This window comes from Cololabis saira, chromosome 6, assembly GCF_033807715.1.
Source record: "Cololabis saira isolate AMF1-May2022 chromosome 6, fColSai1.1, whole genome shotgun sequence".
Lineage (NCBI taxonomy): Eukaryota > Metazoa > Chordata > Actinopteri > Beloniformes > Belonidae > Cololabis > Cololabis saira.
In genome coordinates, this window is record NC_084592.1 from 10,652,348 (window position 1) to 10,673,973 (window position 21,626).

General features: G+C 40.8%; 1 protein-coding gene across 2 annotated transcripts in view; it reads right to left on the reverse strand.

Annotated features, from left to right (window-relative positions):
• The window catches only part of frzb (frizzled related protein), a 35,158-nt gene that overhangs the window by 5,311 nt on the left and 8,221 nt on the right, over window positions 1-21,626 (reverse strand). Inside the window, exons 2-5 of one of the 2 annotated variants that reach the window (XM_061723273.1) lie at window positions 12,599-12,847; window positions 8,614-8,649; window positions 7,009-7,065; window positions 6,534-6,599 (exon numbers count right to left, since the gene is read on the reverse strand). In XM_061723273.1, the coding sequence (XP_061579257.1) occupies window positions 6,534-6,599; window positions 7,009-7,065; window positions 8,614-8,649; window positions 12,599-12,847 (408 nt within the window). Of the gene's footprint in view, window positions 1-6,533; window positions 6,600-7,008; window positions 7,069-8,613; window positions 8,650-12,598; window positions 12,848-21,626 lie in introns of both variants that reach the window. The other variant, XM_061723272.1, reaches the window with a different exon arrangement.

Consider the following 21,626-nt stretch of genomic DNA (forward strand, 5'->3'; position numbering starts at 1 on the left):
GGGATATCTGGATCAAACCAGCGACGCTCGGAGAACGTGATGACGCAATTCCCATCATTTCCGCTTCTTCTTCCTGTATCCAAATTCAAAACAAATGCTGCTTCGCGCAACTTTTCGGTCACCTTCTTGTACCGTAAATTTCTCTTTCTACCGTCTACAAATGCCTAAAGGTTCATATCCTTCATTACATTTATGAAGTGATTAGTCTCCTCCTCACTCCAAAGGTGTGGCGTGGTCTTGTGTTTCTCCGTGTTTATAAGAACTTCCTGGACTCATAAGACCAGGATTCCTTGCGAAAAGAGCATGTGCAGAAAACAAATTCATGTTCCATTTGGTCAGGATATTCCGTTTGGCGTTTACATGACCCAATATTCGGGTTTTAAAAGGAGTAACCCAGGGGTCATATTCAGGTTTTTAAAAACCGGAATATGAGCAAATTCGGGTTATTCAAAAGGGGTTATTGGTGTTTACATGGCCGTGCAAAACCAGGTTATTGCCAATATTCGGGTTTTAAAAGGGTTATTGACTGCATGTAAACGCAGTCAGTGTGGGTTGACAGAATGTACGTTTGGCGCTGTGGGTATCAGGGCGGTGTCTCTGCGGGTTGGGATCGATCCTCACAAATACCATCAGGTCCCGTCTGATTGGAGACCAAATCAACACCTCAGACTCCATGAGCTCTTTTCTAAAAAAGTGGCCTACAACTGTTCTAGCGTGGTGGACGCGGCCACTGTCCCAGTCTTAAGCTGGGCATACACTGCAATATTTAAAATCATTTAATTCAGCCCCATCTTAAACTGCACGACTAGATCGCTGAGTTCAAAAGTTCACAGCCCACTAGTAATGGTCTCACACTGTACGACCTGATGCTCTGATGCGACCCGTCTGCTCACACTATACGTTCATAATCCTCACGTCGGACTTCTGTTACTGGAACTGCAACGTCAAAAAGAAGTAGAAAAACAGGAACCCCAAAGTGGGAGTCACCAAAGATGCTCAGCAAGAACAAACGCGCTGCCTTGGCAATTTGTGCCATTCTGTGTGGCGATAAATCAAAACATATAAGACAACGTCATGTTTGGACATGGAAGACGTGGGAAGTACAGTCTTTCTTTTTCTGCTATTAAAACAGGATTTGTAATGTGAATTTGCAACACTTTAAACTACAAATAATAGTTTTTGACGTGACATCAGAGATTGCGGATGCTCTCTGCGAAAGGATGAGTCCAGTCGGGTCGTAGCTGCTTCAACTGTGCGATTCCTTCCCGAGGAGCGACCAGGATTTCAAACACGTTTGATTTTCTTGCGAGCACACGATTCGTGATCGGGAGTTCGTCGTGAGGTGTTAATTTCTTATCGTTACCCCACGTACACTGCACGATGCACGACCAACGATTGGGTCAAAATCTGGCCCGATCAAAAAAATAGTCGCACGACTGGAAAATTGGTTCAAAATGAGCCGACAATCGTGTGTATGCCCGGCTTTAGAGGTCAGTTTGCAAACCTCCATAGGTGCATGGCCATCTGAATGCTATGATATACAGGACTGTCTCAGAAAATTAGAATATGGTGATTTTCTGTAATGCAATTACAAAAACAAAAATGTCATACATTCTGGATTCATTACAAATCAACTGAAATATTGCAAGCCTTTTATTATTTTAATATTGCTGATCATGGCTTACAGCTTAAGAGAACTCAAATATCCTATCTCAAAAAATTTGAATATTCTGGGAATCTTTAATTGCATTACAGAAAATAAAAGAACTTGATCACAATATTCTAATTTTCTGAGACAGTCCTGTATATTTTCCAAGCAGAGCCCTGTATCATAGCAACATGAGCAATGTTTAATCATATTCCCTGTCTTCTACTGTCACGCAAGAGTCTTCTATTACATCCAGAAATGTAGCCTGGAACTGTAATATGCACCGACACAGAACTGTACACAAGCTTGTCTCAAATGCAGATAGTGTTGTTGTGGGAGACAAATGCGAGTTTCCATTTAGGAAAAAACAGGCATTGGCTTCTATGTGGGAAAAGAGAGAAACACCATGGAGACCGTTACAAGCAAAGGATGCAGAACCCAGAGCTGAGGTAACACGGGGGTGGATCAGCGTCCACAGCATGACGGACATGGATTTGTCCAGAAACTATGGATGTGGATGTGCACATCGTCCTAAACCGCCACCGAGGTGACGTCTCCTGCTGAGTTTGTGTCATCTCACACGGACGCTGCCAGATCTTCCTCTGCACGACTTCCAGCGGTCTAGCTTGAAGGAAAGCGGTGCGTGTGCTGGACCGGCCCAGCGAACAGGCCAGACCCGTCTATGGCAGAAACGCATGGAGCATCAAAGGAGAGTCAGACAGTGACGACTGGTGAACATTATGTTTCCAGTAAGCTAATCCCTTAAAAGCCTGAACATAAGCCGAGATCTTCGTGCAGAGGTCTGGAAGGAACTCCTGAGGTTTCAAACCAAAGGAGTATTAAGACAGTTATTAACATTCCCATATAAACTGCTCCATATAACATGAATTATTTCATAAAAATCACCGACGGCTGCAAACAGGACTTTTTGAGGTTTCGTTTTTTTGTCTGTTTCGAAGCCAAGCTCTGTCTGAGCTCAGGTGATGACTGCAAACGTCTCCGCTTCTCCTGCGTTATTAATTTGTCAGACTTTGAGATGTCTGGTGTGTATTTCAGGTCGCCGGGCCCGTGGTTGGAATCCCCCATGTCCCCTTTATTTACCACAAACCAGCAGAGAAAGCCAAGAATCTGAACATCCAAAAAAGCCTCATGGTTGGAAATCTTTCACAGCTGAGACTCGGGTTTTCCCCCTCTGAGAGAATACGGCCTTGGTGGATGTAGATCAGGGGTCGGCAACCCAAAATGTTGAAAGAGCCATATTGGACCAAAAACACGAAAAACAAATATGTCTGGAGCCTAGGGGTGGGTTAAAAATATCGATATATCGATATTTTATCGATATGCATGTGTAGGAACGATTATCGATACATAAATCCAAGTATCGATTTAAAAAAAAAAAAAAAAAAAAAAAAATATATATATATTTTTTTTTTTAAATCCAGATTTTTCCCCCCATTTTATCACCCAGTGCTCCTACCTAAGTCAGTCCTGGGCATTGCTCCATCTACCAACCCCGGGAGGCCCTGCATTGAGCTCAAGTCTCCTCCTTACTTGAGGAGTGCGCAGGCTGCTTCTTTTCACCAGGCAGGGTGGGGTTTCTCTGGCCGGACGTGGCGCGTGGAAGGATCATGTTATTCCCTTATTGTAACCAGAATATCGATATCGTATCGAATCGTATCGTAAATCGTATCGTCTTGGGACCTAGTGTATCGGAATCGTATCGTATCGGGAGGTCAGTGATGATACCCAGCTCTACTGGAGCCGCAAAAAATGAAAAGTCTTGTATAAGCCTTAGAATGAAGGCAAATGGCGAAAGGCGAAATGTTGAGAAAAAAGTTGAAATGTTGAGAAAAAAGTCGAAATGTCAAGAAAAAAGTCAAAATTTCGAGAAAAAAGTCAAAATGTTGAGAAAAAATTTGAAATGTCGAGAAAAAAGTCAAAATTTCGAGAAAAAAGTCGAAATGTCGAGAAGAAATTTGAAATTTCGAGAAAAAAGTCGAAATGTCGAGATTAATGTTGAAGTACAATCTCGAGAAAATAGTCGAAATGTCGAGAAAAGAGTTGAAATGTTGAGAAAAAATTTGAAATCTCGAGAAAATAGTCGAAATGTCAAGAAAAAAGTCAAAATGTCGAGAAAAAAGTCGAAATGTCGAGAAAAAAGTAGAAATGTTGAGATTAAAAAGGAAAGGAAAAAGGAAGAAAAAAAGACAAAAAAAAGAAAAACAGAAGAAAAATAGAAAAAAAAGAAAAAAAGAAAAAAAAAGGAAAAAAAAGGTCAAACATTTTTGAAAAAGCTCCAGGAGCCACTAGGGCAGCGCTAAAGAGCCGCATGAGGCTCTGGAGCCGCGGGTTGCCGACCCCTGATGTAGATAAAAGCTCAAACAGAAACACGCAAATTCTGTTTGTTTGTCTTTTAAACCTAATGTACGACATGTCGTCACTAAGAAAAGCACAAGAGGCTGCAGAGATGAAGGAAAGTGCAGCAGGATCGGTGACACTGGAGTGGCAGGTTGTGGTCTGCAGACAAATCCACTGCAAAGTGAGAAAAACAGTTCCAACGGTAATGAAAACCACCTTTGCACTCGTAATATTTCAATAAACTGCTCCGTTTCAATAATTTCTGAATTCTTTGAATGTGAGGTCTCCTCTAATGATGGCTGGAAGAAATCTAAAGCTTTCCAGAAGCATTAGTGAAGTCCACATGGAAATCTGTCTGGAATTTGCCAAATCATGCCTGGGCACTACGATCATCTGGAACGCCCGCTCTGGTCAAGTTTGCTTTGATTCAATCTCCTGAAGCTAATCGCTTGTGCGCCATGGTATTTAACTCTACATGAGGGAGGAAAACAGCTCAGAGGGAAAGAATCCACTGAAGAGTTCAATAATATTTAAAAGATATTTAATTACATATTTGAGCAGAGCCCAACGAAGGGTACAAAGTGTGTTCAGACTCATGATTCTTGGATCCGTTTCTGTCTTTCTTAGCATCCTCATCGGCACAATTATGCAGAAGTTTCAGCCAATAATACAACACCGTATTACAATTAGCTTGATTAGAAGGACTTTTGTGTTTTTCTATTTAGTCTAAATACATTACGTAGGGCTTCTCGTGATGCTTTAACTTAATTGGAGTCAAATGTGTCTTTCCTTAAAGAGCAGACTTGGTTTAATTTGACCTAGACACAATAAACAAATCCATCTGTAAATGACTTCTGCATTTTCCAAACTTAACATTTTGGTGACGTATTTGGTGAGTGTATTTTTCAGAGTTCAGGCTTTCAATTTTTAGCTTTTAAGAATCAGGACATGAAAAAAAAGGTCTTAAGGTGACACAAATGAAGAAAATTCAATTAAGCCAAAATGTAAAAGCCCCGTTTGGAAAAACGTATTACATCCCAGGAATCAGTGTTCTGTAGAATCACCTCAATGACTTGATGTCCTGTTTGCCTGCTGACGTCACCAGCCTCTCATAGTGATGAGGAGACATTTGGGTCTGCTCTTCTCTGCAATGTTGTTTAGGTCTGTTGAGGTCTGCAGGCATCGGATTATGCACAACTCTCTCAAAGTCCCGCCACGGCTGAGGTCTTACCTCACACAGCCAGTTCATTCTGCCCCCGTCGCACCTTTATTCTGCCCCGCTGTGCCGTGTGAAGGGCACAAGCGGCGCAACGGAGGGACATTTTGTTCTGGGCTGCATTGCCTTGAGGCGGAATGACAGGGCTGCAATGGGAGCTAATGACTGCTGTGTGAATACGCAACGTTTAAAGCAGGGGTGTCAAACATACGGCCCGCGGGCCGGAACCGGCCCCCAAGGAGGTTCGATCAGGCCCGCGGGATAATTCAAAAGCGAAAAAATGCATAAAAGACATGGAATTCAAATTTTTAATAAGATGCAATTCATGTATTATCTGCTAGGGGGCACACTGTTTTGATCAAAGTAGAATACAACAGAGGTATCAATGCGCCATCTGCTTCTTTATAAATCTCATTTAATCTTAAAGTGCATTACTATATTTTTCAATACCAATTAATTGTTAAAGTTTTGTGCCTTTGCACAATCAGTGGGATCAGTTGCAATGCATATATGTGAATGATAAAAGTAAATTGCACATTTGTCTAAGGAAATATGAGGTGTTCCATGAAATGTTTTGTAAAAGGAATGTTCATTGAATTTCAACATTTTCCTAATGTTCTTGCGCTTTTTTACACCAAAACAAAGGAAAGACATGATATTTTGAGTGCGACTTCCATACATGCTATAATATAGCATGTAGGGTATAATTTTAATGCTCCGGCCCACTTGTCCGGCCCAAGATGTGAAATGAGTTCGACACCGCTGGTTTAAAGGCTCAACATGACACCACGATGATGCTATATATCACTGTGAGGTTGTATTGAACTATTTTTTGTGTTTTCTGTTGCGTGCCTGTAAACCCATGTTGCTTTCTGGCGACATACGCTTAAATCAAAATGTCATTCATGTATTGGAGAGCATTCTCGCCATAACACGTCTTTTAAGAGCCTTTGCTCCTTGGCCTCAGGCCGCATTTGTAAATAGGAACTTATTCTTAATTGCTTGCCTGATGAAATAAAGGTTTATTAATAATAAAAAATGGTGGAAGAGCAACATGTGCAAGTAAGCGGTTGCTAAACTGTTAAGCAACTTCTTACTTAAAGCGTCTCTAATGATAATTTGTCGTTGGAGACCGGTGAAGTTTGCTGTGACATTACCTTGCACTGAAAAGTGCTTTCATTTCACCATGTAATGGGAACAAAGCGATGCTCTTATCTTTGATACACAATCCATATCAAGGACATTTTAATTCAAAAGGTGAATGTTGACAAAAGCGGGCCGAGTTTGCAGGCTTTGTCTCAGAAGGCTCACCGTAGTTGTAGTTGTTCCTTATGTAGGTCTTCTGAGCCATTTTGACAGTCTTGCATTTGCAGCGATCTACACAAGCACACAAACACACGTATTAGATGAACCTTTTATTAGAATTACAACCCAAATGTAAACTACAGTCAGGTGGTATCTCCTGACTGTAGTTTGGATTAAATGAGCCAATCAGTATTCAGGTTAGATGAGAAACATCTCAAGTGGTGGCTCGCTGGTGTCTGGGTCCGCCAAACTGTTGTGTGACAAGATAACATACGCAGTAAAACAGGAAACACCTTTATCATTTCCATTTGGGACATTTTAACAATCTTAAATATGCTCACACTAAAATATGTATTTTGTCATCAAAAGAAATGGTGCTGTCAGATTCATACACGTCTTGAGGACGACATTAATATTCTGCTGTGGAAGTCTCTTTTCTGGAGAACCTGAGTGGGAGAGAGGTGGAGACGGACTTCCTTACCTCCATTTGGCCCCCGGCAGTGAAAGTTATTGGAGTCCATAGGAAAGTCAGGACTGGCTTCTGGCGGAGGATAAAACCCAGATGAAATTAAATTTGTAGTTTAACTGGTTTAAAGACAAAGTGTGATCAGCATGCAGTAGCAATATAGTGAGCAAACCTCCAAGTAAATGGAAACGATCACCTCTAAATCATGTTATTTAAAGTTCAACAAGTAGATACTTGCCCTTGTTGCACATTTAAAATTTAAAGTTTGGATAAACTACAGTAAAATCCATGTAATACTTGACGGCTCAGCCAAACTCCATTTAACCAAAACCCTTTTGCCAAATACTTCCCCCGTCCATTATTTTCACGACAAGACTTCTATTCCACGTGAGATGTCATGTAAACTTTCAGCTGGTCTTTAATCTCTTTTCTCTGAAGAGGTTGTGAGGCTCTGATGAAGTTATTTAGTTGGATTCAAGCCGGCCACCATTCTTGGCCAGCTCATAATATCCTGCTTTTTCCCTTTTAAAGCTTGTGACGTTTTGGCATAGTGGCTCTCTGTAAATAAATGTCCCTAAGTCCTGCTGCTCATGATTAGACTCATACCTAGCCCACACTTTTTTGTCTTACTCTTAACTTGTTCTCCAAAGAATGTGCATTAAATATTCGACATGTTTATCCCAGGTCCTTAAATGCAAACAGAGGTGTCAAAACTATTCACATTCATTACTCAGGTAGAAGTATAGATACTAGAGTTTAAAAATACTCCTGTAGAAGTTGAAGTATCAACTCAAGTTTTTTACTCAAGTAAAAGTATAAAAGTACTGGTTTTAAAACTAATTAAAGTATAAAAGTAAAGGTAATGTAAGGGGGGAAAAAGTAATTAAGGTCAAAAGCCATTGAAAATGAATGCATCTTAGTATAATGCAAATATATTAAAGAAGCATATATGTGTACTATTGAGCATTAACATGTGTTTCAGAGAGCAGGAGATATGATGACTAGTTGCCTATAAGTATTGTAATGGTGCAAAAAGTCAAACTTCAGAGGCATGTTATCATTTATCCTAACCTTTATTGGAATGAACATCCAAGTTTAGTTGCAGGAATCTGAGGGAACGGATGTAAGAACAAAACTGGACAAGAACATCTGAAACAACCACAACCAAATTCACTCTATCCGGATGGAGCAATTTAACTGGATAGTTTTTTTTAAAGGCCGAAATGAAATAGAGTAACGAGGCTGTTTTTAAAATGTAAGGAGTAAAAAGTACAGATAATTGTGTGAAAATGTAAGGAGTAAAAGTAAAAAGTTGTCTGAAAAATAATTACTCCAGTGAAGTATAGATAACCAAAATTTCTACTTAAGTAAGGTAACGAAGTATTTGTACTTCGTTACTTGACACCTCTGAATGCGACCCATACTGGCTGATGTAATTGTTGAAGTCTGAGACTAAAACTCAGATGTTTATGTCCCTCCTGAAGCACTGGCGGTCAGTCGTCCTACAAGTGCAAAGCCTGTACATTTAAGTTGTAAATCAAGTCACTAATACAGACTGTTTGCTTCTGGGAACTTGATCCCAGCTTAGGGAGGATGGAAGATGAAAGCAGAAAGCCTCACCTGGGTTACATCTGCTTGGGTCCTGGTTGTAATGATCTAGAAACACAGAGACGCAGCAGTCACAATCTGAACATAAAGAAAACTCACTGGAAACAAAAAAGCTCTTGAGAAATGATCTTGAGGTTTTGGAGAAAAGTCACTGCATCTCTTGCTCATGCTGTAATGAAGACTGTAGATTAGATTACAGGTCACAGGAATAGACGTTAGCCTGACAGATGACTGTCAGTCACTTGCCACAAATCTAAAAAAGCACACAACAAAGAGCTGGATGAGCTCATTTGGACTTTAAAACCCCCCAGATACCAGTCTGGTGGGATGGCATCTGTGTAAAAACAGCCCCAAGGATAAGTAGCAGACACTCCAGGACGCCCTCCCTCCTTCTCCGTCCAGACCCTTCCTGGTGGAAGCGTCTTTGGAAGCACAACAAGGACCTGTGCAATGTCAAGGGAGTGTCATGATTTTATGTGTGATCTGTAAAGTATTGAATTATGAGTTTAAGTGTTTTGCTGCTCCACTGGACCAGCTCTTATTCTCACACACTCAAGAAAAATATCCAAGTGTGCCAAGATGACCTTCCACTGCTGCATATCTGATGCTTTTGTTGGAAGTGAAGATCACCCAGACTCCCGGTGCCTTCTTTCCAACAGGAAACCAGTTTCTGAAGAGCAACATGCAAACCAGAGTTTCACAGAAAAGTCACTGGAAAGACTTAAACGGCCCAGCCCGTCTGAACCTCAACAAATCAACAAATCACGGCGAGGGAAAATCCCAAAGCCCTGCTGGAATGAGTTGGGTTTTTTTTTTCAGGACTTGCTGTCCTGGGCCCGTTCGGAGACGCAGAGGACAGTGAGGGTTTTATTGAGGGTAAAAACGAGTGGGCCGCTCGAATCAAGGAGCTCTTTGAGAAAGTCAGTGGGAGTTAAATCAGAAGGGAAATGACTCACGTTATCTGTTTGTGAGGGAACAGAAACAGAGTTAGAAACGCTGATAAGGCTCGGCTAGGCTCGGCACATTTATCAAACCAACAATAAAAGAGACAAGTTGCCTGAAAAACTTCTGCCACTGAAGAAGTTGCAACTCCTACTGAACCACCGACATGTGAGGTGTCAGTTAGTAATCCCCAGTTCCCCGAGTACTTGTATGAAGTCCTACAAACTTTATTTGAAACCTTTTTCTTACAAAATCTTTTATGGTTTCAGGTATGACTGGACATTTCCTCGTTCAGTGAAAGAGTTCATTACGGGACCCTCTGAGGTAAATCCCAGCATCTGCGTTCACTTTTAAGGCCCAATCTCAATACTCCCCCTTCTTTTCTCCACTCGCACTTCTTTTCTTCCCTAACCCCTAAAAAAGAAGGGGGAGATTTTAGGGCACTTGAGATCTAGGGCACTTGGCCCAGGTGCCTGTCCCATTTCTCCTACTCCCCCTCGTTTTCATCCCTAACCTGATCAGGAAGCTGAGAGCCAAAAGCTGTTTTAATTTCAGCTGTAGCGCTGTTAATATGGCACTTTATTAAGTTTTAATATTTTTTCAGGCATAAAGGTAACCTTAAGATCCGCAACCTGGGCTGAGCCCAGGTTGCGGATCTTAAGGTTATCCAAATAACGCCTGTTTTTTTTTTTTTTTTTTTTTTTTTTATATTTATAATTTTTTATTCAAATAACGCCTGTTAAGAAATTTGACCCGATGTTTTGGGAGATGAGAAGAGCCGCCGCCCCCGGGGAGCAGCCTCAGCTCACAGCCCGAGAACAGACGTGTCCGCCGGGTCAAGCTGCTGCGTCGTCCCGGGAGAGAAACTCTCTCCTGGGACGCAGCTCTGTTGAGAATTACGCTGGCTGAAATAAATCATTTAGGAAGATGTTGGTTTAATAGATGAAATCTAACAGTTGTAGCTACGCCTGTTAAGAAATTTGCTCCGAAATTTAGAGATCTGTCTGCCGGCTCCGGAGTTTGGGTCCGCGTTAAATAGACGCAGCCTATGGCGTAGCTTACGTAACCTACGGCGTCGCTTACGTAGGTTACGTAACCATATTCCGGCGCGATCTTAGCGAACAAAAAAGGGATTATGTACATTCACTGAGTGAATATTATGAAAGTAAAATATTGGTTTGCGCCGAGAAATGTAATCAAAATGCATTTTTATGCAGAAACTAACTCAAAATATTGATTTTATTCCCAAAAAAATAAGAAATGTCCGCCATGTTTTTTTTTTTGATTCAGTCCGCAAATGACGACGAAAAGCATTCTGGGAAATGTTCATACCCCCTCGCTCGCCAAGTGAGCATCTGCAAACCCTCGATTTGAAGGGGCTATTCTCAGCCCCTAGCCCTCGTTATGCCCCCTCCCCCTAGGTGAAAAGAGGGATTGGGACACCACTACCTTCACGGGAACGCGCAAAAGTTAGGGTTAGTGAAGAAAACTAGGGCGAGGGGGAGTATTGGGACGCAGCCTAAGTAATCCATAACTAAGGTCTTTGGGTTGACATTGTTATCAAGTGGTAACATGATGCTGTTAGCTAAACCTTGTTCTGAACTTGGCATCCTTTGCTCGTAATAATAGAAGCTACGAAACAGCTGATAATGATCATAGCTGCCATCTTGCACAAACTGACAGTGAGGCCTACAGTCTTCTCACGTAGGGTACGCGGCGACACGCAACGTACGGTGCTTGTCGCCACGTACCCTACGCCGTAGGCTCTGCGTCGATTTAACGCAGAACCATAAATCAGCCTTAACAAACATGGCGGAAGGCGGATCTGAGAGCGAGGAGTTCGTTGTTAAACGAGGCTCCAGCTCCATTATCTGGATTTAAAAAGAGTGACGAGGAGCAAACATCATCTATTATATGCAGAGTCTGCAAAAAACAGTGAGTGCAAAGGATGGCAATACAAGTCATTTATTATATATTTTACATTATATATTATTATATATAACAGCTGCTGCTGAGGTCTCCACCAGAGTAGTGTAATAATTAGGGGTGGGCAAAAATATCGATATGGCAATATATCGCGATACTTTTCCAGCCGATTCAATATCGATATTCAAAATTTGAATATCGATTTTTTTTTTTTTTTTTTTTTTTTTTATCCCCGATCTTTTTCCCATTATATCACCCAGTGCTCCTACCTAAGTGACAGTCCTGGGCATTGCCACTCTCTACCAACCCTGGGAGGGCCCTGCACTGAGCTCAGGTTTTATTTCACGTTTTATTTCATTTTATAATTTATTTTTTATATAACACAATTGCCTGTCCTTAAAAAATGAAAAATAATGGACAGAGGTTTATTTATTCCTGGATTTATATCTATACTGACTGATCACTGTGTCTGTCCTTGGTTTTAGTACCCATCTTTCTTGTGTTTATTATCATTTGCCACATAATTAAAGCAACCTCATGCTAAATTTAATGTTAATTTCATACGATGTAAATAATATGAAAAACATATACAAATATGTTGTAACTTTAGCTTGTATAGTTATAATAAAACATTGTTTTGACTCAGTTTGTCCCATGAATTGTCACTATAATCTGATGAACGTGCAACTCGGATTTTAAGATCCATCACAATCATCTGATGTACATATATACAACTTGGATTTTAAGATGTGTAATGCATTTTTAAATTTTTCGGTGAACTATGTAGAATATAATAATCGGGATATCGCATAATCGGGATATCGCAATGTGTATCGTATCGTGGCTCAAGTATCGTGATGCGTATCGTATCGTGAGGTCCTTCCCAATACCCACCCCTAGTAATAATTGGTGTAGTTTAGTAGCATTTAGTATTCTTTTAGAGCAGTGTTTTGGGGCCTCCAAAGACTGAATGTGGTGATAGATTTATAGTTAAAAAGATGGAGTTGAATTGGTATTTTTTTTTAATCGCCATTTTTATCGTTATCGGGATAAATGCCAGAAATTATTGTGATACATTTTTTAGTCCATACCGCCCATCCCTACTACTGACATCAACTGACGGACTTACCCGGCCCCTCTGCCTTGACGATGGCCTCCGGGGAGATGCAGACGCCCCGGTCGTACAGCGGCAGCTCGTTGCAGGCCAGGCTGTCGGGCCAGCTGTGGTTGTAGCGCTTCATCACCGGCTCACACCCGGCCTTGGCCCGCTCGCACACCGCCTTGCAGGGCTTGATGGGCTCGTGCTGGAAGTCGATGGTACAGATGGGAGCGTACATGGCACACAGGAAGAAGAGTAAATCTGGACTGCAGCCAGTGCCTGAAAAGGAAGGGAAATGAGTTAGAGTAAATTATACTATCACGCTTTAACAACAGTATTTTTACATATTGTCCCTCCATTAAAAAGGTGTTTAAAAGTCTTAAAGGGAATTGGCTGGTTTTATCATGTAAGAGGTTGATTGCTATTTTCAGGGATGGCTTTGTTATAATATAAGTTACAGGGCAGTGGCATTAAGAAACATTTTGCAGCCTTTCGCTGGAGTTATTATGTAGAAATGAACATTGTTTGGATTTAAATTCAGAATGGTTTAAACCAGGGGTTCTTAACCTTTCTGACCTTGGGGCCCAATTTTTTCAGTACAGAGTGGCCCGGGGCCCATTAAATATAAACACTGTATAGCAGGGGTATTCAACTTTAAGAGGTCCATTTAGAGAAAATTTACTCAAGCAAAGGTCCAGAACATCATAATATATATATATATATATATATATATATATATATATATATATATATATATATATATATATATATATATATATATATATATATATATATATATATATATGTGTGTGTGTGTGTATATATATTCAAGTAGCCTCATAGTTGTATCAACATCTGCATCTGACTGTTATATTAAAAAAGTACATATTTGCCAATTAACATGTTTAACTTGAATTAAACATATTTTTTTCTCTTAAAAATAAAGTAGATTTTATTTTATTTTTCAAATGCTATCTTATTTTATTTCTCTACCAGCAGTTTGAATTTCCCCTTTTCTTTGTTAATTGTCTCAACACATTTTTATACTAAATTAATATAAACACATCTTAACAATTTAAGGTTCAGGTTCAGGTTCTCATGTGGAGGTGCTCATTGATGAGCCTGAAACGATATTTAGTTTTAATTATGTTCACTGTGGAGAAAGCTGCTTCACAGCTGTATCTGGACCCAAACATGGATGTTTTAAGATGCTCAGCTTATTTTTCTGTGACTTCAGTTCAGACTTGAGTGGATATGTTTGATGAAAAACTTTGTGTTTTGTTTCAGTGGTGTTTCACTTTCGCACTTTGAACGCCACGGTCTCTGAACGTATGAGACACTGGTTTTGTCCCAGTGGGAAGACTGAACAGGATGAATTTGTCCATTCCGGGTTGCATATTTAAAAATACAGCGAGGACAAAACTTAGTTTGATTTTACTTTAAGTTATTTACATTAATAAGTTGTCAGGACTCAGTGTGTCGGGTTCATCCGAGCCTGGTCAGCTGCGACGTGCACAGCCCGCACCGCAGCTCTCTGGTCGCGCTGCAGCAGTTACTTTCTGATGCTTTTTCGAAAGCCCGAACAGTCCAGTCCAGCAGACACGACAGCCCACGCATCTACATCTACCATCCTTCAGCAGTAACGACGGAGCCCACCGCCCGAGCGGCAGCCTCAGCCGACCTCCCCGGCCGCGGGGACGCGCCGGGATAAATGATGACGCCGCGCTCGCTCGCTCTGGGCGCAGACCCAAGTAATCGATCCCTGATCCTGGCGGATCTAAACCTACTCTGTGCAAAATGAAGGATTTTCTCTGTAAAGACACACCATTTCTCTTACTATTACACGTACAGCTAGCTGAGTGTCTTCTTCTCCTCATTTGGTTGGGAGTTGCTATGCAGTCCCGCGGCCCTCGCGGCCCACACGTACAAAACTGAATTTTTTTTGGCGGCCCACTAGATGGCGCTCGCGGCCCAAGTGTGGGCCGCGGCCCTATGGTTAAGAATCACTGGTTTAAACAATTCGGTCAAAGGCAGCTGTAAAAAAAATGTTTTTAAACAGGTTATCGGATGCCCATTTACCATAAGGTCAAATGATTCTTTAGGCTCTTAATGAAAAGTTACTTTTTTACCTCCTCAAAATCGGCTGCTCATAAAATCAAGCCGTTTTGTTGCATTTCCCTTCAATTTGAACCGGTGTTCTGACAATTTCTGCTGCTTTGCCAAAAAAATGCTACCTAATGGTTTTCTACCTTTGTAGAGCTACAATTTTACTGTGTTTTACTCCCTAAACCACTGCTTTTCCCCCTCAAGTGGTCCTTGTCGCTTGCCAGGCCGTCATTGTAAATAAGAATGTGTTCTTAATGACCTGCCTGGTTAAATAAAGGCGAATGACTGAATGAATATCAAAAGCCATGGAATTGTTTTTTTTCTCTTTATTGTATAATGTTCACAAAGTGTAATGCAATTCATGTCATAGGTAGTGTATTTTGAAGGATCAAATACTCAACATCCCATATTATCCATTTTACATCGTGCAAGAAATCATGGACGTGCCAATCAAACTTTGAAAATCCACTGTGCGCATGCGCAGAACCACAAAGTAGCATTTTCTGGCAGGTAGCAAAGATTAGCAGAACACCGGAGTCGGACCCGAAAGAATATGAGCCCACTGAAGAAGTTTGCCAATTAAGGCTTGCACTGGACATTTCTGAATGGTTGGTTGATATAATTTCACTTTCATCTATCTTTTCATGGTGGGGATAGTAACCCTGTGGAGTCCACGGCGCGTCCTAAACATGACCGATTTAATGAAGTAGCTGGAGACGCAGCCTGTCATTTTTGTTGATTCCGAGGTAAAGTTACCTATCAACACCAAGAAGTCCCTGTCCTTTCAGCAGAGGTGGACAGAGTACTCGACCCCAGTACTTGAGTAAGAGTACAAATACTACTGGTCAAAATGTACTCCGTTACAAGTAAAAGTAGCTCAGTCAAAATATTACTCGAGTAAGAGTAGAAAAGTACTTGCTTGTAAAGGTACTTAAGTATCCAAAAGTAAATGCTTTTAAATTTACTTTAAGTAAAAGTAAGAGTAAGAGTAATTTCTTATTTTCCACATTAGTAAATTACTATATTTTTTCTAAATTAATTTAAGGATCTTTTAACTCTTGTTTCTGAGAATTTGATGTTGAGTTGTTGAAAGCAGAGAGGTAGTTCTGCTTCGGCAGACACAATAAACATTTGAAAATAAATGTCTGTGGTTTGTCTGTGCCCTCGTTTTTTACTCGGTCGAACTCAAACATTGAGTTAAGATACAGCCAAGGATTTTGTGGAAGTCCCTGCTCCGAGTCCGGCTCATTATCAGACTCAGACGACTCAGCGGATTGTCTTTCTTCTCCTGACGCAGGCGTAGCCATTGTTGTCTTGACTTGTTGCGGTTCTGTCTTGACAAACGCAGGCTACTTTGGCGGTATCGTTTTGAGGAGGCTTGACGTATTTCCGCTTTACGTACATCCCAGTGGAGAGCGTGCACTGTGATAGGTCTCCTCCTTTGACAAAAACAGCTTGTGTCCAATAGGATTTTAGGGAAGAAGAAAAAAGAGCAGACCTGAAAGTAACGAGTACTTTTCAGCCTTCTTAGAAATTTACTTGAGTAAAAGTAAAAATATTTGTCCTGGAAATGTATTCAAGTAAGAGTAATAAGTACCAAAGAAATCTAATACTCAAGTAAAGTACAAATCCTCTGGATATGTACTTAAGTACAGTACTCAAGTAAATTTACTCCGTTACTGTCCACCACTGCCTTTCAGTGAGACTCAAACCAGTCAAGTGCTGTGCCAGAGAGTCCCACCCAATTCTCCAGTGGCTGTAGTAATAAACCACGGTCAAATGCTGCGCTGAGGTCCGATAATACCAGCACTGCGGTTCTTCCACAGTCTGTATTTATGTGGACGTCAAAACCTGTCTGGAAGACTTCAAAGGGGTTGTTAAGAAAGTATTTAACTGTCAAAACAGAGCTTTTTCAATAACCTTACGGATGAACGGAACATTTGAGATGGCTCTATAATTTTGCATTAGCAACTTGTCCAGGTTGTTCTTTTTCAGTAGTGGGTTGATGACTGCTGCCTTCAAGGTCTTCAAGGTCTGGGGGAAAACACCTGACAAGTTTACTATTTGAATCACATCAGAGGCCATGGTGGGTAAAACTGTCTTGAAGAAAGCTGTGGGTAAAATATGGAGACAACAGGAGGATGAGTTCAGCTGATCCATAATATTCTCCAGGTTTTTGTGGTTAAATGGATACAATTATGTCATTTTGTCCAAATTGCTTGTAATTGGAGACAGCACTGTTGCTGAACTTGATATATATGCACTGACTGCTTTTCTATTCTTCTGGATTTTCTCAGTAAACAAGTTGTCAAATTGATTGCAGGCCTTTGTAGAGTGGAGTTGAGATGCTGCTGACGCAGGAGGGTTTGTTAACCGGTCCACCGTAGTAAACAAGGCACGACTGTTACTGATGTTTTTGTTGATGATTTCAGAAAACGATTATTAGCCCTTGAATTCCTCAGTTGTAGATTATATCTGTGAAGTCTATCTTTAGAGATATCATAGTGAACCTGGAGTCTAGTCTTTCGCCACCTCCGTTCAACTTTGACACTCCCTTTTTTCACTTATCAGTGGATTTCTTCTTACCAGAGACAACCTTTACCGGCAGCACAATGTAACTTTCAGCTTTTGTTGAGTTTGGCGGCTCCTTTGGACAAAAGCGGTAGTGCTTTACCAGTAGTGTGGAAGGGTTCCTACCATCCACCTCAAAGTTACATAGTGCCAGTGAAGGTGATACAGACCCCTCAGACTAGGGCTGGGTGATATATCGAGATTTTAATATATATCGATATATTTTCAAACGCGATATGGCACGAGACAATATCGTTTATATCGATTTAAAAAAAAAAAAAACTTGACTTGAATGTTTTATTTGAGATTTGCACAAATGTTTTATTTGCACAATTGTCAACCTCAGTGGAAAAGTCTGCCTGTTACTGTCTACATTGTATTAATTGCAGTGTATTTTAATTTAATTGTTATGCAGGAAAGGGATATTTGTTTTATTTTATTCAATAAGCATTTTTATTCTATATATGCAGGCAGTTTATTTTTATTTCATTTGTTTTATACATTTTGATATTGTGCAGACCTCTGTTAATAAAGGAACCTGTGTGACTTTTGGCACGAGGCTTTGTATTAAAACTGACTGTTTTTTTAAGGGTTTGCCTCAGAAAAAGATGAAGCTAACAGAGATGCTATGCTATAATGCTTTGGGGGAAACCCCAATTATGGCACAGAAAAAATATCGATATATATCGAGTATCGCCATTCAGCTAGAAAATATCGAGATATGACTTTTGGTCCATATCGCCCAGCCCTACCTCAGACCATGACAGAGGTTCATTAAACCTGTTGTAAGTTGATGTACCATCACAATGACTCTGGAAATATTATATTAAGGTGGAAAAGTTACATTGTGCTGCTTTAAGACATCTACATCTGGGGTAAATCAAATGTTGCACTAAGCTACATTGTCTAAAGTTAACTTCATGCAATTCAATTCAATTCAATTATTTATATAGCGTCTATTACAACAGAAGTTGTCTCTAGGCGCAATCATGTAGCTACAGAGCCTTTCCCTCCAGGTGGATTTCCATTACACCCTTTTGCAAAACAAGAGACAACTCTGAATTTGTGCTGAAGGTACCGCTATGTTTCAGCTAAACAGTGTTTTTCTCTGCAAGAGTGCAACTTTCCTAGTTCTCATCTGTATCCCCATATCTCGTACCGGAAAACTTCTTTTCAAAACAAAAAAGAAGATCCTGACTTTGAAGAGCTGGACGGAAACACCTTCAGTTTTGGACATATGTTTGTGACTGCTGCTGCCGCTGTTGCAAATGACTCAAATGATTACTCAAATGATTTCACAGCTTTCACAATTTCAGGTCATAACACATGTTTTCGGTAGGTCGAGCGAATATTCGTCTTAACTGTGTTTCCAAAACTGGACCAAATAGCTAGCGCTGGGTAACCAAGACTTGGCCAGCATGCTGGACTGCTCACATCGGCCAGTATTCCAGGGTTTTAATGAGCATTACGCTATTGGTTAGTACATAACTACACAGAGCTCAAACTGGTGGAAGAATAGAAAGAAAAACAAGTAAATGAACATAAAGTTTAGCATTTTGAAAATCCAGAAGGCTAACTGTGATAAGAACAAAGTGTGGCGAAAGAAAGACTTTTTCAGCCACCGGTTAACGGCTTCACAGCCTTCACACAAACTCAGAATGCTAGTGAGCATTTGAGCAATTTATCATTTCAAATATTTGAGAGACATGTTTGCAAAGTAACCAGCAGCTTTAGAGGACTAACTCACTTACAGACGCAGTAGAGCTTAGCTTGATAATAAAAAGTCAATCCTCTCCACCTTGTTGCCATTTTTAATAACACCCTTCGTGGGAATAGGATTTTTGTTTAAAATAAAATTGTAGTTGTATTATTTGTAATAAAATGTAAAAATACCACAATCTTACATTGCTTAAACTTTGCGGTGCTGAAACTGACTAATACTTGGCTTCATTGTTCTTGGACATTACAAGCTTGAGTTTATCCTATTGACCTAAATTTTGAATCCTTGATTGATTAAAACCTCTTTAACTTGTACAAGAGGAAAACGGGAGGCATGTAGATGGTAATGACAGGCAACGTCGAATGTTGGGGCATCTCATGTACCTTCATCATACCATAAATAACCAATCAAATTTCTCTCCCGTTGCTACGCAAGTAGGACACATGCTTTGCAACTGTCCTACCCCACTAGCACTAGCTGTGTAGCCCAGGCCCCCGGTCTCGCACTCAGAAGGCACGCCGATTTTTTCCAGTGTCCAGCCGCGGTACTGCAACAAAAAATCCCATGGGGTCCAGAAAGCTTTTTTCCCATAGACCGCAATAGTAAAAGAGAAGCCTCTAAAACTGTTCACAGGACACCTCCAGCTGTAATCACCGGCAATTACTAATCTTTGTATTCTATATTTTTAAGTCATGGACTTTATATCCGTCAAAAATGTTTTCTAACGGCCAGAAAAGTCAAAGAAAAATCTCTTTCAGGTTGTGACGTCACGGCCGTGTCGGTGCCATTGATGTTGCCCCGGGGCATGATGGGAGGCCCTAGAGCATCATGGGAGGTGACTCAACTGCGCATGCTCTATGGGCCCAATAACGCGGAAGTAAACCCGGAAGTCAGAAATATTTTTCGGCGTAAGCGCCAGGCGAGAAAATTCCATTGAAATGAACGGCGGCCATTTTCCGGTCTGGTATCCAGTTAATATAATACATCCATGGTGTAGCCACAATTTGTTTAACTGACAATTGTATCTTAGCATGAATAGTTGAGCATAGTTGAGCTCGAGGTCGACCCTCTCTTCAAAGAGAAGGGACAACGATGCTGCGTACTTCCAGCATATACACGTGGACGCGGGGTAACTACCACCTGGTAGAAAATACTTTTTGCGTGATTTGCTATTCTGCCTTCAATTTTAATAAACATTACCTTAAAAGACAACTTTTATATTTTCACCAATTAAGGTTCCTTAGTGAGTTAACCGACTAACCTAAGGAGAATAACCGAGCAATTCAACCTTCAGCACTTGCTTTTCAAATTATTGTCATTTCTAGCATGTTGGTGTTGGTCAGTCATCACTACGTTGCCTGGAGGCTGTAAAACATGAAGTACACCGAGTTTTGACAGAAAAACTACATATGATGGAGAGGATTTGGCTACAGAGCCTGGAGAAGGTGAAGCTCTTGTTGTCAGGGTAACGTATCAAGGTGCTCAGTATGGAGGTAACATCCCTCCACGCCCCACGGCCGGCTGAAGATCCTTCTCCCTATGATCACCTCACACTTCTAAAGCCTCCCGTGTTAGCCCTCAGTCCATTTTAACCCTTGTGCTGTCTTCAGGTCAAGGAGGGAGGAAGGGAAGAAGGGAGGAAAGGAGGAAGGAAGAATGAAAAGAAGGAAAGAAGGAAGGGAGAAAATAAGGATGGAAGGAAGGGTGAAAAGAAGGGAGAAAGGAAGGAAAGAAAGAAGGAAGGAAGGAAAGAAGAGAGAAAAGAAGGAAGGAAGGAATGGAGAAAAGAAGGAAGGAAGGAAGGAAGGAAAGAAGGGAGGAAAGGAAGAAGGAAGGGAAAAAAGAAGGAAGGAAGGGAGGAAAGAAGGGAGAAAGAAAGGAAGGGAGAAAAGAAGGAAGGAAGGAAAGAAGAGAGAAAAGAAGGAAGGAAGGAAGGAAAGAAGGGAGGAAAGGAAGAAGGAAGGAAGGGAGGAAAGAAGAGAGGGAAGAAGGAAGGAATGGAAAAAGAAGGAAGGAAGGGAGAAAAGAAGGAAGGAAAGAAGGAAGGAATGGAAAAAGAAGGAATGAAGGAAGGGAGGAAAGAAGGAAGGAAGGGAAAAAAGAAGGAAGGGAGAAAAGAAGGAAGGAAGGGAGGAAAGAAGGAAGGGAGAAGGAAGGAGAGAGCAGGAGGAAAGAAGGATAGAAGAATTGGGTCATTTTGACCCAAAGACATCACAAGGGTTAAAAGTTTTAAGTGTTCCAACGTTACGGCTGATGTACGAGCACAGCTCCCACATTCATTTACACACTTATGTTCTCCTTGTTTTATTACCTTTGGTAAAAGCATGTACTGCCAATTTAGTGGCAACCCACAAACATATCTCCTCATTAAAGACCTTTTATATGACGACCAGTTCAATAGGACTCTGGCTGCTTTGTCTCCTTTGGTTTTCTGACGATATTTCAATTCGTAAAAGTAGTGTTGTATTTGGATGGCAGATCAACTTTAAATATCATCTGCTCCTCACTGGGTAATCTGACAGCTTTTATTGTTGCATTAACTCCCCCCCTGTGACTGAATTAGTTCACTTCGTCAAATAAAAAGGTTTCCAGAAATGGAGATCGGGAAGAGACTTCTAAATTAACTCATGCTATTAACCTTGAACATTTTATTATTTTTAC